At 37.5% G+C, this 14,781-nt stretch overlaps 4 protein-coding genes across 14 annotated transcripts; 1 reads left to right on the top strand and 3 right to left on the bottom strand.

Moving 5' to 3' along the window:
* Nucleotides 1-1,276: 1,276 nt before the first annotated feature.
* On the top strand, nt 1,277-3,697 carry LOC120140273 (ACT domain-containing protein ACR6-like). Of its 3 annotated transcripts, none has more exons than XM_039155273.1 (7): nt 1,277-1,443; nt 1,704-1,749; nt 1,834-1,948; nt 2,034-2,101; nt 2,174-2,788; nt 2,983-3,084; nt 3,210-3,697. In XM_039155273.1, exons 1-7 carry the CDS (start codon nt 1,397-1,399, stop codon nt 3,552-3,554), a joined length of 1,338 nt encoding a protein of 445 aa, XP_039011204.1. In that variant the 5' UTR covers nt 1,277-1,396; the 3' UTR covers nt 3,555-3,697. The 3 variants fall into 3 exon arrangements, with proteins under 3 accessions (XP_039011204.1, XP_039011203.1, XP_039011205.1); XM_039155272.1 differs by having other exon boundaries at nt 1,281-1,443; nt 2,980-3,084; nt 3,210-3,693; XM_039155274.1 differs by having other exon boundaries at nt 1,284-1,443; nt 2,183-2,788; nt 2,980-3,084; nt 3,210-3,688.
* Nucleotides 3,698-3,983: 286 nt separating this feature from the next.
* Nucleotides 3,984-6,317, bottom strand: LOC120140272. 4 transcript variants are annotated; one of them, XM_039155269.1, is made up of 5 exons: nt 5,831-6,317; nt 4,959-5,707; nt 4,810-4,879; nt 4,489-4,640; nt 3,984-4,386 (listed from the first exon to the last, which is right to left on the bottom strand). In XM_039155269.1, the coding sequence occupies exons 1-5, from the start codon at nt 5,989-5,991 to the stop codon at nt 4,142-4,144; spliced, it is 1,377 nt and encodes a 458-aa protein (XP_039011200.1). In that variant the 5' UTR covers nt 5,992-6,317; the 3' UTR covers nt 3,984-4,141. The 4 variants fall into 4 exon arrangements, with proteins under 4 accessions (XP_039011200.1, XP_039011199.1, XP_039011201.1 ...); XM_039155268.1 differs by having other exon boundaries at nt 4,959-6,317; XM_039155270.1 differs by having other exon boundaries at nt 4,251-4,390; nt 4,497-4,640; nt 4,959-6,317.
* A 512-nt stretch (nt 6,318-6,829) lies between these two features.
* Nucleotides 6,830-8,775, bottom strand: LOC120140274 (protein ESSENTIAL FOR POTEXVIRUS ACCUMULATION 1-like). 4 transcript variants are annotated; one of them, XM_039155278.1, is made up of 6 exons: nt 8,641-8,775; nt 8,474-8,546; nt 8,310-8,360; nt 7,374-8,152; nt 7,036-7,268; nt 6,830-6,933 (listed from the first exon to the last, which is right to left on the bottom strand). In XM_039155278.1, exons 1-4 carry the CDS (start codon nt 8,716-8,718, stop codon nt 7,452-7,454), a joined length of 903 nt encoding a protein of 300 aa, XP_039011209.1. In that variant the 5' UTR covers nt 8,719-8,775; the 3' UTR covers nt 6,830-6,933; nt 7,036-7,268; nt 7,374-7,451. The 4 variants fall into 4 exon arrangements, with proteins under 4 accessions (XP_039011209.1, XP_039011208.1, XP_039011206.1 ...); XM_039155277.1 differs by having other exon boundaries at nt 7,374-8,153; nt 8,263-8,360; XM_039155275.1 differs by having other exon boundaries at nt 8,226-8,360.
* Nucleotides 8,776-9,037: 262 nt separating this feature from the next.
* Nucleotides 9,038-10,829, bottom strand: LOC120140277. Of its 3 annotated transcripts, none has more exons than XM_039155280.1 (4): nt 10,670-10,829; nt 9,939-10,001; nt 9,746-9,840; nt 9,038-9,481 (listed from the first exon to the last, which is right to left on the bottom strand). In XM_039155280.1, exons 1-4 carry the CDS (start codon nt 10,743-10,745, stop codon nt 9,074-9,076), a joined length of 642 nt encoding a protein of 213 aa, XP_039011211.1. In that variant the 5' UTR covers nt 10,746-10,829; the 3' UTR covers nt 9,038-9,073. The 3 variants fall into 3 exon arrangements, with proteins under 3 accessions (XP_039011211.1, XP_039011212.1, XP_039011213.1); XM_039155281.1 differs by having other exon boundaries at nt 10,691-10,828; XM_039155282.1 differs by having other exon boundaries at nt 9,038-9,397; nt 10,670-10,825.
* Nucleotides 10,830-14,781: the final 3,952 nt, after the last annotated feature.

Below are 14,781 nucleotides of genomic sequence, written 5' to 3' on the forward strand. Positions count from 1 at the left end.
TCGAATATGATAGCAGCGTAATACAAGAAAAATCTTTTAACTCAATTTATTTTATTCATAACATCACGATCCGAACTTTAAATCTCATTTAAAGATAAATATAAATATTATTAAAATCTTGTTCCCAACCAATTAAAAGAAAATTAAGTAGGAGGTATTGATGTTTGAGGTTTTAAAATCTAGCAAATAATAAAGGAAGGGTATGAAAATGATTTCGACCACGTTTACGTATATTATTCCTAATAATTTTTAATAGAAAAATGAAACTAAGAGAATGAAATCAAAATATATTTATGATGCATTTGAACTCGAACGAATAAAGTTGTTTTCGAACCAGTGGGTGGACGTTGAGAGTGTCTTACAGTGTGCCCGAAGACATAAAAATGTGTTTTTATACTATCAAATTGATAATTATAAACGTGCAGTACTAAAGAAAGAATGTTTACAAGTTTAATGATCAATATTGTGTTTTTCTTGTGACCATGACAAACATGTTCTTGTCTTCTTTAGAGTTTTTATAAAACTTGTAGTGATTTTAAAGCATATATTTTATTTAATCCTGTAATTATTTTAAAATTTTAACATATTAATTTTAATAATTCTGAATAATAATCCCCCAAGTGCTTGCTGATATGCTTTCAGTTATAATATTTTTTTTAAAAGGAGACATTACATGGAGATGTCGAGATTTGATTGCATTATTTATGTTTGAAGGAGACATTGGAGTTTTTAGGCTATGAGTTTAAGTCCTACCGTGTTTTAGATTAGTTTAATTCAGGGTAAACTATATATTTAGTACTTAAATTATTATTTTTTTTGTTTTAGTACTTAAACTATCAGTTTTCTTTCGTTTTAGTACCTAAACTTTCATTTATTTCAAAATCATACCTAACATTTATTTTTTGTTTCATTTAAAATAAATAAAAATTTAGGTACTAAAACGAAATAATACTGATAATTTAGATACTAAAAATGTAGTTTATCCAAAATAAAACTGCATTAATCTAAAAATATTAGCTGCAGTAATCTTAAAACAACATTATTCACCACGGTTAAATAAAAAAATGAAAAGACCAGTCAAAAGTACTACATTGTCAGCACGCACGTGCCTGCTTGACTCCGACCCGTCCAACCAATCAATTATCTACGCGTCCCCGAAAACATTACAACTTGGGAGCTTAAGAAAAAGATTTTATTTTTTTTATTCAATTAATTTATGTTAAACAGCTAAATTAAGGTCATCCTTACTTTTGTATTTTTGGTTTCGAAGATCCTTTCCTTTACTATTATTGTTTTTCTTTTTCAATTCTGTACAGTATTATAGAAGAAGAATAAAAAGTTCCTTGGAAAAGTCTGGTTTTAGCTTGGAGAAATTTGGATTCTTTTTTTCTGGGAAATGGATGATGAATATGCTAAGCTTATCAGGAGGGTAAACCAACCCAGGTAAATTTTTTAAATTAATTTGTGCTGGGATAGTGGGGTTTTTTGTGTGAATTTGATTTATATACTCTTTTTGTTAGATTTTCCATGTTGTTTTGGATGATGAAAATTTGTATGGGAATTTGAAGAAGATTGCAGTGTGTTTTCTTAAAAACTGACTAAGGTTCTGCTATAATTTGGCAAAGTTTTCTTTTTCTTCCCCAGTTTTGATGGCATGTTCTCTTTTGGCTCTTTATTTGACAAGTATTGTTCTGTTGTTGCAGAGTGGTTATTGACAATGATGCCTGTGAGGATGCCACGATTATCCAGGTAACCCTAAATCATCATATGGGGCTAAGTAGTTCCTTCCTTGTATCAACTTGCTCATATTTGGATTTTGGAATTTGATCTCAGGTTGACAGGGTCAACAAACATGGGGTTCTCCTGGAAGTAGTCCAAGTGCTCACTGATATGAATCTTACAATAACAAAAGCATACATATCATCTGATGGAGGATGGTTTATGGATGGTAATTCTAAAAGTTTATACTAAATCCAAGGTTAACTCACTTAAACATGTACTGATTTCTTTTTTATATGTTTCCCATGTTTCAGTTTTCAATGTTGTTGACAATGATGGCAACAAAATCAGAGATAAACAAGTTATTGAATATATTCAAAGGGTTAGAACCTGCCTCATGTACACGTTTGTGAATTCTTTTCATTATATTGATTATTTTCATCGTTACATTTACTTTTTGCAGAGAATCGAAACAAGTGCCGGCTTCGTACCTTCGCTGAGAAGCTCAGTAGGTGTAATGCCTTCGGAAGAGCATACATCAATTGAACTTGCAGGGACTGATAGGCCTGGTTTATTATCTGAAGTATGTGCAGTCCTCGCGGACATGCATTGCAACGTCGTAAATGCCGAGATTTGGACTCATAACGCCCGTGCTGCAGCTGTAGTTCATGTGACGGATGATTTGACCGGCCGTGCTATCACTGATCCGAAACGACTCTCGACGATAAAGGGATTACTTTGTAATGTTCTCAAAGGGAATGATGACCTGGAAACAGCAAAAACAACACTTTCAGCCCCGGGACTTATGCATAGGGAGAGAAGGTTGCATCAAATCATGTTTGCGGACAGGGACTATGAAAGGGTGGAACGAGCCGGAGTAAGGGCGGCCAAGGAGGGCAGCTCAAGACCCCAAGTCAGTCTGTTGAATATTGAGAAAGATTACACCGTTATTACCATGAGGTCAAAAGATAGGCCAAAACTATTGTTTGACATCGTCTGCACTCTGACGGATATGCAATATGTTGTTTTTCATGGAATGGTCAACACAGCAAGGATGGAAGCTTATCAGGTGAGATGGTTGTTTTAAGAAAAAGCTGATGAAATGATCCGTTTTAATGTAATGACAAGCCCTATATATACATATATCGCTGAACTTTGAGGATTTGACAAGCTGATGCTATATTGAAAGTTGAAACACCTGGTGTAAGATGATGCTGACTTTGTAATCCATTTTAATGACAATTTTTTTTTTCTTTGTAGGAATTTTACATCCGACATGTAGACGGGCTCCCGATTAGCTCGGAAGCGGAGCGTGTCCGTGTTATTCAATGTCTTGAAGCAGCCATCGAGAGGAGAGCATCTGAGGTATGGGAAATCATCTTCCCACCGTCTCTCTCACACACACGCCCCGAAATAGTAAAAAGGAAAATTCATTCTGATAATCAAATCAGACACCTTGATGTAACAACCTGTAACATTTCATGGTGCAGGGGCTGGAGCTAGAATTGTGCACAGAAGACAGACTTGGACTGCTGTCTGATATTACCCGGATTTTCCGGGAAAACAGCTTGAGTATCAAGAGAGCATTAATTTCTACGAAAGGCAGCAAGGCCAACGACACCTTCTACGTGACGGATGTGATGGGAAATCCGGTGGATCCAAAGATTATTGATTCAATCTGTCAACAGATAGGACGGAGTGCATTGCAGGTGAAACGTAGCACAAGTGTCGCGCAAAAACCACCTCATCAAGAGACAACAATGGGTTATTTATTTGGAAACTTGTTCAAAGCTCGTACTTTTCAGAATTTCAAGTTAATTAGATCTTACTCCTGATTTCTCTCTCCGTCCCTGCATAGTTTGGTATTTCATGTAAGATATCAGCTCAGAAGATATACATGGGGAGCAAGCAAAGGACAAAGAAAACCATGTAAAGTTTACCCCCTCCCTTTCATTCTTATACTGTGTAAAGGAAAAGAAAAGCATTAGCCACTTACACTCAAAGTTATTGATGTTAGTTGTATATCTCTTGTAATTAAAATTTGCACAGTGAATGCTTACAGAAAGTAGCTTGGTGTAGAAGAAAATAAGTTTCTTGTGGATTACATTCATCCTTTGTTTTGTTTTCTTCCCTTTGATTTCAGAACAAAAACTCAACTTATTAATGCCCCATCCTGTTTGGCTGTTTTAGAAAGGAACTACCAACATACCATATGTGCTGGCTGCTTCTCAAAACCAAAACCTTTATTAGTATTATTATTGAAAAAAAATCAATTAAATTGCCTATGCATATTCTGTACAAAAATTCTCTATAAGAAAAAGGGTTAAAAGATATACAGGGAATGTACATAGCGAGTGTGGTTGTCAATCGTCAAGGCGATGGATCTCACCCATCATTACACGGTTACTTGTGAGTTTGAAACCTAAAAGAGCAGGATCAATCTGTCTTCCTCTTTTCCCTTCTTGCCACTTCGTCCAGCTTGTGCAACTCCTTCAGAGGGATCTGCTTCAGTCCCACGAAGAACCGGCTTCTTTAGAATCTCTATGAATGATGCTTCAGCACAATCGCAAGATGACGTCCTTCTAAAACATGCGTCTTTCTTGCCCGATGCCTCGGTTTCTATGCTCCTCATTGCACGTAGATGTGCCGCAGTCTCCTGTCTTCCTTCTGAACTCGCTAAATAAACACAAGATGTATATACAGTTGAAAAAATGATACATAGGGCCTTCATCTTTTCTCTGATTAAAGAAAGAGAAGTCAAAATCATACCATCAGAAGTTGCAAGGCTTGTAGAACTATTCTGCTTGACAAATGCCAGTGAGTTTTCATCAGAAACGACATCCTGGGATGAAGAAACCTTTGGTACAGGTGGGCATTTCTGTGAAACTTTGTCCAGTCCCTTTGCCAGCATTGAAGGTGACCTATCAATAAAAGAGGACCTTTAGATGGTTCTGCAAATTAAGTTCAACAGTTAAAGCTCCAACATTGACTCATACTCGTCATAGCAGCGGCAGCTATTATAAGTTTAGTCATGATAATGGACATTAAGGATTATTCTCTTACGAAAACCATGTAGTAAAAGAACCCCACCTATCAATAAAAACATCATCAACCGACTTATCTAATCCAACTTCATATCCATTCAACCTGCTGCTCCCATCTGCACAATTTCACTTTTACGATTTAATAAATATAAAAAATGGATTATTTACTGGGGGGGGGGAAGTTCAGAAGATTACCAGTACTAAGAGAATTATGCCGGCTATGGATGCTACTTCGTAGATCACCACACTCCAATGCTGTTTCTACTTGCACATTATCCTCAGACCCCGACATGGAACCATTCCTTGCAATCATAACCTTCATTCCATTTTCCTTCTCCTTTGCTTCCAGTTCTGCTATTTCTACATCCACAACTGATTTTCTCATCAAGCTAGCATCTGCATAACTACCACAAGAAGAGTCTTCAATGGCCATCAAGAATGATTGCTCTTCTACAAATGAGTCAGAACCAGCTTTAAGAGGAAATCTTTCACAGTTACCCATTTGGTTGACAGAATCACTCACAGCAACTCCATGCAAATGATCTTGCAACAAGGCACTTGAATCAGAATTTTGAAGGCCTTCCGGAAACAAGTAATTCTCATGAACTTCCTCATTTGGAAAATGATTTAAAGGAAAATTGGAAGTTTGCTGCTCAAAAACGGGCCAAAAGGTTTCCCTCCCTTTAGAAGATGACGTAGAATGTTGACAAACTACTTCTGATGATTGCATAGATTGAATACCAAGTTTTTGATGAAGGTCCATTAAAGCTTTCTTAGAGTTTTCATGAACCCCTCCAGCTGATGCCCAAGTGCTTGAATCAACTTCAGACTCCCTTCTTTGCAATTCTGTTTCAAGATTTAATTGTTGCATCTGTTTTACGGTCCAACTATTTTCTAGCCGCACATTTTTCCTAGAGTCGAAGCTCTCCGTTGCACCAGGATGAGAAGCATATGCATTACTTGGAACATGCTGGCTAAGAGAGTGGTTACCTGAAGAAAAAGGACCAAGTTGGTTGTTGGACAGCCTATAAAGATTTTCAGCTAGATCTAGAGAATTTGCATTTTCTACTTTCATCCCAGGAGCAGCTGCAGGGAGATTCAATCTGCCAAATACTGTAGAGTTGGGATCAAAATTCCCTCGCTCCAGTAGGTCCTGCAAAGAATGATTCTGACTAGCAGTAAGGCTCTTCAAGAGGCGACAGCCTCTGCTGGTAAATATCTGAAGCATTCAAGCCCACGGAAGAAGCCTGATGATGATTGCTAGGATTCCCAACAAACTGACCAACTTCATCCACGGACAATGAACCAGCAAGCCTCCTATCCCCCTCCATTCCTAATTGTTGCCTCAGTGCCATAGATAATTGCTGCACTTGCAACTGCTCTTGTTGAAGACGAAGCTGATGCTCAGAAGGAAGCATATTGCCATACTTTGCCTGTGACATTAAATCAAAAAATTCAGCTTGTTTCCCTTGGAGTGCACTCTGGTTAATCTTTGCTTGGATGATCTGCTCCAGTGATGAATCCAGGTGCCTTGAAGCATGAGAATTCTGCTGTCATTCACTCAGGATATGCCTACGTAACTGAACCTGATCAAGTATGTTGTCTCTAGCAGCATCAAATACGTGCTGACTGTAACCCGGACCAGACATCTGATGCTGCAGCAATTGATCAAGAAGAAATTGCTGAGATTGAGACTGTGGCAGCCGTAGATGACGCTGTTGCTGCTCCTGTAACAATTTGATTTGGTGGTGGTGAAGATGTTGCTGCCGCTGAAGTTCCAGCTGCTGCTGCTGCCGCCGCTGAAGTTCCCGCTGTAGTTCCAGCTGCAACCTCTGATGTTCCAGCTGCTGCTGCCACTGAAGTTCCAAGTGCTGGTGCTGCCGCCGCTGAAGTTCCAACTGCCACTCCTGTTGAAACTGAAGTTCCAAAAGCTGTTCCATATGTGGAGCTGAATGATGGACTGACTTCCGGTGATCGAGATTTTTACTCATCATAAGATCAAAACCATGAATTTGCTCCATATCAAATCCAGCAGAATGTGGAAAGGGGTGAGAGAAATGGTTTTTCTCTTGAAGTGGTTCATTGGGAAACTTTTGTGACATTAGCTGCTGTAACAAGCCAAAACCATCATATTCTTGCTCCCTGTGAGATGGCCGGCCACCAGTAGTTCCTAGATGAATGTTCAGGTTAGACACAGGATTTCTAGTATAATCATCTGGGCAAACCTCGGGAAAAGAAGTTTGTTCAGAAACTGTACAAACAACACTCTGACCAGTAAAATTCGTCTCTCTATCAAGCAAAGGATCTAAAAACTTCCCCCTATCACCTATGTAGGAATCTATATTAGATGATTGAAGACTCTTCAAACCAGATGGGCTCCTCAACTCAGACATCAACAACCCAAAGGGATGTAACTCATCTTCTTGATGAGAAGTTAAATTGGTTTTCAAGAATTCATCTGTAATGGACAAATGGCTTGCAGGATCAACACCAGCACTTCTGGAACTTCCAGAAAAAAATATTTCTGAATCAAACAGGAGGAAAGGGAGGCATCATTAACAAGCACAATAAATAACAAAACCAATAATAGGTCCAACCAATTAAACTTACCCTCTTCCTGTGCATCAGCGAATTTAAGGAGGCTCTGATCTTCAGAATGCTCAGAATGATAGCTTTGAGTAGGTTGTCTTAACTGAAGCTCAGTACCAGATGCCTCAACAGCAGACCAAGTCCGCAGCTGGTCACATCCAATGGAAGACCCTTCGACTCAGGAGCAGAAGCAGAAGATACAGTCTCTCCCAAGCTCCCTTCAAAAGAAACAGGTAATTGCACTCTCGTAACCACATTATCACCGGATGCAGAGCCATAATTCATTCTTAGGTGTGGCATGACTTCACCAAGTTCCTGGAAAGGTGATCCGTCCAGAGCATCAGCCAATCGAACAGGTAAGTCTGTACCAAAATAACCTTGCTCAAACCATGTAATCATGTCAATTCCTAGGTATGGTCCCTGAATTTCCCCTTGAGGATCAAGATAGAACAAACTCAAATCCTCAGGAGGGACAACACTTTCCGACGAATGTGCCTCATTATTGCCGTTAATATTTATCTGGTTAGGGCGTAGAGAATGTTGTAATGACGAAAAATCAAATAGAGAACTCGAGTCTTCAGGAAGCTTGCTGCCCACTCCAAATTGCATGGATGATTCATTATCCTCCAACGTAGCATGTTTTCGCATTTTTAAATCAGTGACTTGTCCATTATCAAAAGAAATTATTTCATCAGCATCATTTATGGACCCGCCAATCTCCCTATCTAATACCAAAGCACGGGTTACATCTATGTCAGATGGTGACAGACATCTCAGCCCACCTTTTGAACTATTCAATTCTGTAAGGACAAGCATAACAAATCATGGATACGTTCTCAGTGGATAATTCCAACTAAAAATGATAGTTCCTACCCTTGGTCACAGTTGTCTGTGAACCGGTCACATATGTCTCAGAATGCTTCCCTAGATGGTTATTGTTTACATCAGTCTTCTCACCAGAATCAACATTATCCTCACTGTTAACCAAGGAACTTTGTTTCCCTTCACCTGAAATCACATCAGCAAGATATGGGTTAGGACAAAAAAAAGAGAAACTCAGAATCTCAATCATATCTAATTATTTACTAGGTAACACACTAGCAAAAAATCAGGATCCATACTTGTGTCTCTATATGAGTTATACAGCACTCCACTGCTTGTAGCTTGTCCCTTCCATATATCTCCAAGGACAGTCTGTAAAAATCAAGCAAGCAAATTTGATTCAACCGCATAGAAGGATAAATATGACTACACATTTCTTCTCTAAATTAGATTAAAAGTCGTGTACCTCTTCTTCTGCATCAGGAGGAACAAAAGCCAAAGGCTCGACAATTTCTTTTTGTGTTATTGGTAATAAATGATCCATCTCATCAGACAGGATGTCAAAATTTGGAGCAGTCTTTTGCTTGCGGTAAATGTCAAGGAGTTTTCCTCTTGGGTAGCAATATGCATTAAAAGTTTTGTTTTTGTCCAGAGGAGGAGATCCAATGACAGAAGCAGATTTTAGCCTCCCAATTTGTAGGCTTCCATTAGCATTTGATCTACCTCGTCCTGCAAACCCACATTTGATCCCTCCACTCGTCCCCTTTCTGAACCAAAGCCTGGAGCACTATGGTAAGAAGCAGACCCACCTGCATGAATTTCCAAACGATGACGTGGCCTCCACTTATCACGAGAATCATTCTCACGGTCAGAAGCTAAGCAGCCCCCACTGACAAGAGCTAGTTTGTCAGTAGGGGCATCTTCCTTCTCAGCATCTGTCCTCTTTTCAGTTCGAGAATCGTTTTCTTTGTCTTCAGGACCCCATCTTGAAGACCACTTGTTGTCACTTCGAGATTCATGGCTTGAATTACGACTGCTAACATCATGTCGTCGCTCTGAAGACGCCAAGGTCCTATTTTCAGGAGCATCCCTTTTCGATGAAACATCAGCACGGCGGTCTTCTTTTCTGCGATCTCTTCGGCCAAGTAAGCTTGTTTCTCTCTCCTCTTCACGCGACGACTGCTTTCAAGATCAGGGGCAGTCCTCGTCCGGTCTTTCTTGTCCTGAGACCCATCCAAACGCCAACTATCTTTTGGATTGAGATCACCAGAGGTTTTATTCGGCAACAAACTTGAAGTTCTAATATCCTGTTACAGTAAATAAATTATAACACGGGAAGAATGCAAACCAAAATAAAAAATTGTCCGCAAGCTAAAAGTCATATAAATTCGTATGAGCATTATTAAATGACATAATCTAGTCTAACAAGTTTTTATGTATTCAGGTATAGTTTTTACCCGAACTTCCACCATATAAGGATAAAAAAATACTAGAAATCAACACATAAAACCCTCATATGGAAACGAACGCAAGTAATCTAAAAACTTATTATGAGAAATTGAGTTCCATACCCCAGAAGTTCCAGAAGACAACCTCTTAGAATCAGACGGTTTAGCGTAAAGCCACTGTGGGGACAAAGGTATGTTGCTCTCTGAAATTGCTTGATCTATTAGGAAAAAGAAAATAAAAGGTAAAATTTTACAATAAAAGAGCTGTTCAAGTTTATAAAATGAAAAAACTTAACTATTCAACAAATATCACCACCTTTTGTGTCCTCAAGTAACCCTGTGAGTCCTTTGTCCTCCAAGTTCCTTTCCCATGTTTCACCTAAAAAATAAAAAGACCTAAGATAATTTATACATAGGTGAATTTGGCAGACAACACAACCACAACTTCCAAGCTTGTTTCCATGGATTTCCTAAATTATAAAATTATTTGAGAATGAAGTACCATGTTTCCGTGAAACAGGTGAACCTTTCCAAATAATTAGAAGAAATCATGCTACAGTAACGTATCAACTTCAGCAGTGGCAGTTTACATTTCCCAATAATTATGACGAGCAACAAAACTAATATTCATTTTTTATTAACAAAGTACGATCTGTTATCTAATCACTGATGCATTTGAAAGGAAGGTTTGAGCTTAAATATAATTCAACAGAGAAACAATTACGAACTTTTTTATTATAATTTATTTGCTTTTATGGCGAAAACATTTGAATAACAACACAGTAAAAAGAAATGAAAGGTTTGAACAACTTCGAAATGAAATCTTAGGGGAAAACAAATAAATTATGAACGAAATCAGAAATTTACAATTAATAAATTAATCCGGACTAATAAAATTGAAATAATGAAACATTCTGTAAAAGAATAAAGAATAACGAAAATGCACGGATTGAAATGAAATGGAAACCGATACAATAGGCATCCAGAAAGTTAAAATTGGAGGAAACAATGAGAGAAGTAATTGATCAAAAAGAAAAGACAGAATACATTTGGGGAAGGTGTGATCAGAGCTTGTTTTGGAGGAGAGGAGATCATCAGGTAGATCTGATTTTCCGTAAGCCATCGAGAATTCCAAAAGGCAAAGAATGCAGCGGAGATACGGCGGGGTTTAAGATTCTGAAAAAAGCGTCGGAGGCTGAGAGAGATCAAATGGGTAGATGTGAGAGCTTTTTTATATAAAAAAATTATCTTTTTCCGATCAAATTAAATAAATATATATTGGTAAAATACATCATAGGTCACTAATTTATATTCAAATGATCATTTTGATCATTATACTTTTAAAACCTATAAAATACATTAAAAATTTTGAACTATTAATTATTATTTTTGAATAGTATGAGATGATTATAAGTAGTGTGTATTTAGAATTTTTTCTTAATTATTGAGAAAACTCACAGACTTTGTAGATATAGTTGTTCGAACTTAGGACCTTTAGGAAGAATAATACTTTATTTTATCACTAAGGTTACCCAATGGGTTTAACTATTTATTATTTGGAAAAATTACTTGTTTAGTGACCCAACTATCACGCTGGTTATATTTTGGTCAGTTAACTATTGTTTTCAAAATCATCACTAGTGTTAAATTTTGGTCAGTCAACTATTGTTTTCAAAATCATTAGTGTTAAATTTTGGTTACGTTGTTTTCAAAATCAGTGTTAAATTTTGGTTACGTTTTGGTAACCTGCCTTTAAAAAAATAACAGAACTATTTGATATTTTCATTTTTTTCTCAATGATGATGTGACATTTTCTTATCGTGACACGTCAATATTATTGTTAATTTACTTAACGATGGGTGACCAAAATAAAACGAAAACATAACATTAGTGATAATTTAAAAAAAAAGTAGTTAGATGACTAAATATATAGTTTATCCTTATTATTTTAAAGAGAAAATAACATCAGTGACCAAAAATCCCATATAATATACGATTTTAACCAACTTTTTCCGGATTTGCCAAAATAACCAACAAAATCGCAATGCGATCGCTAATTCGCAACACGATCTCCATTATCGCAAATCAATTTCCAGATTCGCAACGCAATTATGACTATCGCAACGATAATACAATCGCAATGCGAATTTGGACGCAATATGACTATCGCAACGCGATAATACAAAATCACAATGCGATACTGACTTTCGCAACGTGATTCTGACTTTCGCAACGCGATTCTGACTTTCGCAACGAGATTCTGACTATCGCAATGAGATAATACAAAATCGCAATGCGGACTTTGATATTGGTCAATACTCGGATTTTGATGATGTTTCAGAAGAAGAAACAGACCCTGCGTGTAATGATTTTGATATTGGTCAATACCCGAATTTTGATGATGAAACAGCCGTTGCCGAGGAAGATGTTGTTGATGATAATGAGGAGGAAGTTAAGACTGTGAATGAACATGTTGAACATCCATTCTGTAATTCATATAATCCTAAAGAAGAAAAAGAAGAAGAAAAAGTCCCCGAAGAAAATGCCACGGGAGTATAACTGACTTCACCTTTTGGGACTGTTAACTTAGGTGATTTTTAAATGCAAACGTTGTATTATGTATATTTTATGTGTGCACTTTTAACATTTTCAGTTAGGCATGTATTAGTAACTTGAGTTTGAACATTGCTATGATCTGTTCAGTTGTTATCACTTATTAGACATTCATTTGACTATCGCAACGGGGAAATCGCAACGCGAAAATGGCTATCGCAACGAGAAAATCGCATTGCGATTTTCTCGTTGCGATTTTCATTTCGCATTGCGATTCTCTCATTGCGATAATCAGTTTCGTGTTGCGATAGTCTGTTTTGCCTTCAACATAATGCATATTGAAAATCAACAAATCAACTATTACGTTTCAATCAATTAAACAAGCACAAATAAGAATTATGTACACATCAATTAAACAAATCAACATTTACAAATCATTTTTTACAAATCAATTAAACAATCAAAAAATAATAATAATTCTTATTTCCTCATCAATTATTGAATCAATGAATCAACTTTTTCACCCGTACATCCATTTCACGCAGCTCACTTAAGAATTAACTTGCAGAAACCAAACATTTGCTAAAACAAGACTTCCTACACATCTAAAACCTACAAACAACAAATTATTGAATTCTAGGTACTTAACCAAACATTTTCAAACCAAAAGGAGTATATATGTTAACAAAACTTGCATTTGACTTACCAATTAACAATGGATACTTTCATAACGCGGATGCAGGTAGGCAGCGTCTCGAATATATCGCTCTAGCCATATAATGCCGAAACCACAAGCCTACTGCAGCTCTATCTCTATCGGTGGGAGGTAGAAACTCTGTGCTTCCCGTCGTCAAACGCGTCAAGCACATGCATACGAGAGGACCACAATCCCCTCTGGCTCCCGGCGATTATTGTGGCGCGGTCTCGTCTATGACAACTGTGACATTGAACTTCTTTGGCTTCTTGTGTCCAGAATGAGTCCAATAATTAATCACATCCAAGAATTTAGCCAAATGAGAGCTCCATCCCTTGATAATATCTCTCAAATCAACAGTGATATGTAATTTATCATGCTGTCATATACTATTATCTTCAGGGATGGGAGCTGAAGTTGGACGAGAAGCCAATGACGACGTTCCAAAACAGGGATAAACACCTGCAATCATAAGTAATAATTTATTTATTTGCGCACTTATTTATGAACACCTTTAAAAAATTTAAAAAATAAACACTAACCTTATCGACCTCCCACCATGCAGGATAAAGTTTAGCTTGTCCATTGCCCAACGAAAATGATTCATCTCGTTGATTCTTCAAGTGAACTGCGTGAAAAGCCGCCGGCATTATTGTATATCGCGATTTTTTTTATTTTTCATAAGCTTCCTTATTATTAGAAGACGTGACACCCACGCATCGATATGCTGTTTTACAAAAAAAGACATATATTAGTGGATTACATTAATTTTTAAAAAAATTAATCAAAATCATATATAAGACAAATATAAGACTTACCTCCCCATCGAAATAGTCACTATCTTCAACCCCTAATAACACACCCCACCAAGACCGATTAAGCAACAAATACATCTCATCGTTGAGTTTGCTTATGTCAGTGTAACACCCTTGGCTCCGCTCATGTAGATAAAAATCAACTGCGGTCTTAGCCTAAAGGGTATTATCCAGAATTGTTTCCGGTAGTTGTCTCCTCTCCACTTCAGATACCGGAAGGGTACTAGCCGGTAACTCATACGAGAGCCAACTCTCATCCATCATGTCCATCAACGGTGGGGGTTTCTCAATAATTCGATATATTACCCCATGTGAATCGGGCTCTGGAATGGTGGGAGGGACCTCTTCAACGATGACAGTGGCCTCTTGAACGGTGGGGGGGACTCTTGAGAGATGATAGGGGCCTCTTGAACGATTGGAGGGGACTCTTGAGGGATGACAGGTGAGTTGGGCTTCTTCTTGCGGAGTCTTCGCACCATTGGGGTGAACGGAGACGTAATAACACGTGTACGCCGTCTGATGCGTGAACTCCGTCATGCAAGGAAAAACCGACGTAAAGCATCCACCTTATCGGGCCGCTAAAAAAAATTAATACATAAATCAGTAAATAAATAGACATGATATTAAACAAAGACAAATATGTTTCAAACTTGCATTGTATTCATCCAAGTCATTATTCTATCATAGTTCACAAAATGCATCAGATAACATTCCAGAAGTAAGCACTTATATAAACATTTAAAAGGACAACATATATAAACATTCCAGAAGAATAATAGTTTACTTTCACAACACGAAACTTACTTTCGCAACGCGAAAATGACTATCACAACGCGGAAATGGCTATCGCAACGCGGAAACAAAATCGCAATGCGAAATGAAAATCGCAACGCGAAACACAAATCACATTGCGATTTTCATTTCGCGTTGCGATTTTCATTTCACATTGCGATTTTGTTTCCGCGTTGCGATAGTCATTTTCGTGTTGCGAAAGTAAACTATTATTTTTCTGCAAATTGAAACTTGAATGGATTGCATTACTTCAACCAAAAGACAAAAACAAAACCAAAAACAAATACTAACAAAAACAGTTTAGC

Source organism: Hibiscus syriacus, unplaced genomic scaffold, assembly GCF_006381635.1.
Source record: "Hibiscus syriacus cultivar Baekdansim isolate YM2019G1 unplaced genomic scaffold, ASM638163v2 tig00110783_pilon, whole genome shotgun sequence".
Lineage (NCBI taxonomy): Eukaryota > Viridiplantae > Streptophyta > Magnoliopsida > Malvales > Malvaceae > Hibiscus > Hibiscus syriacus.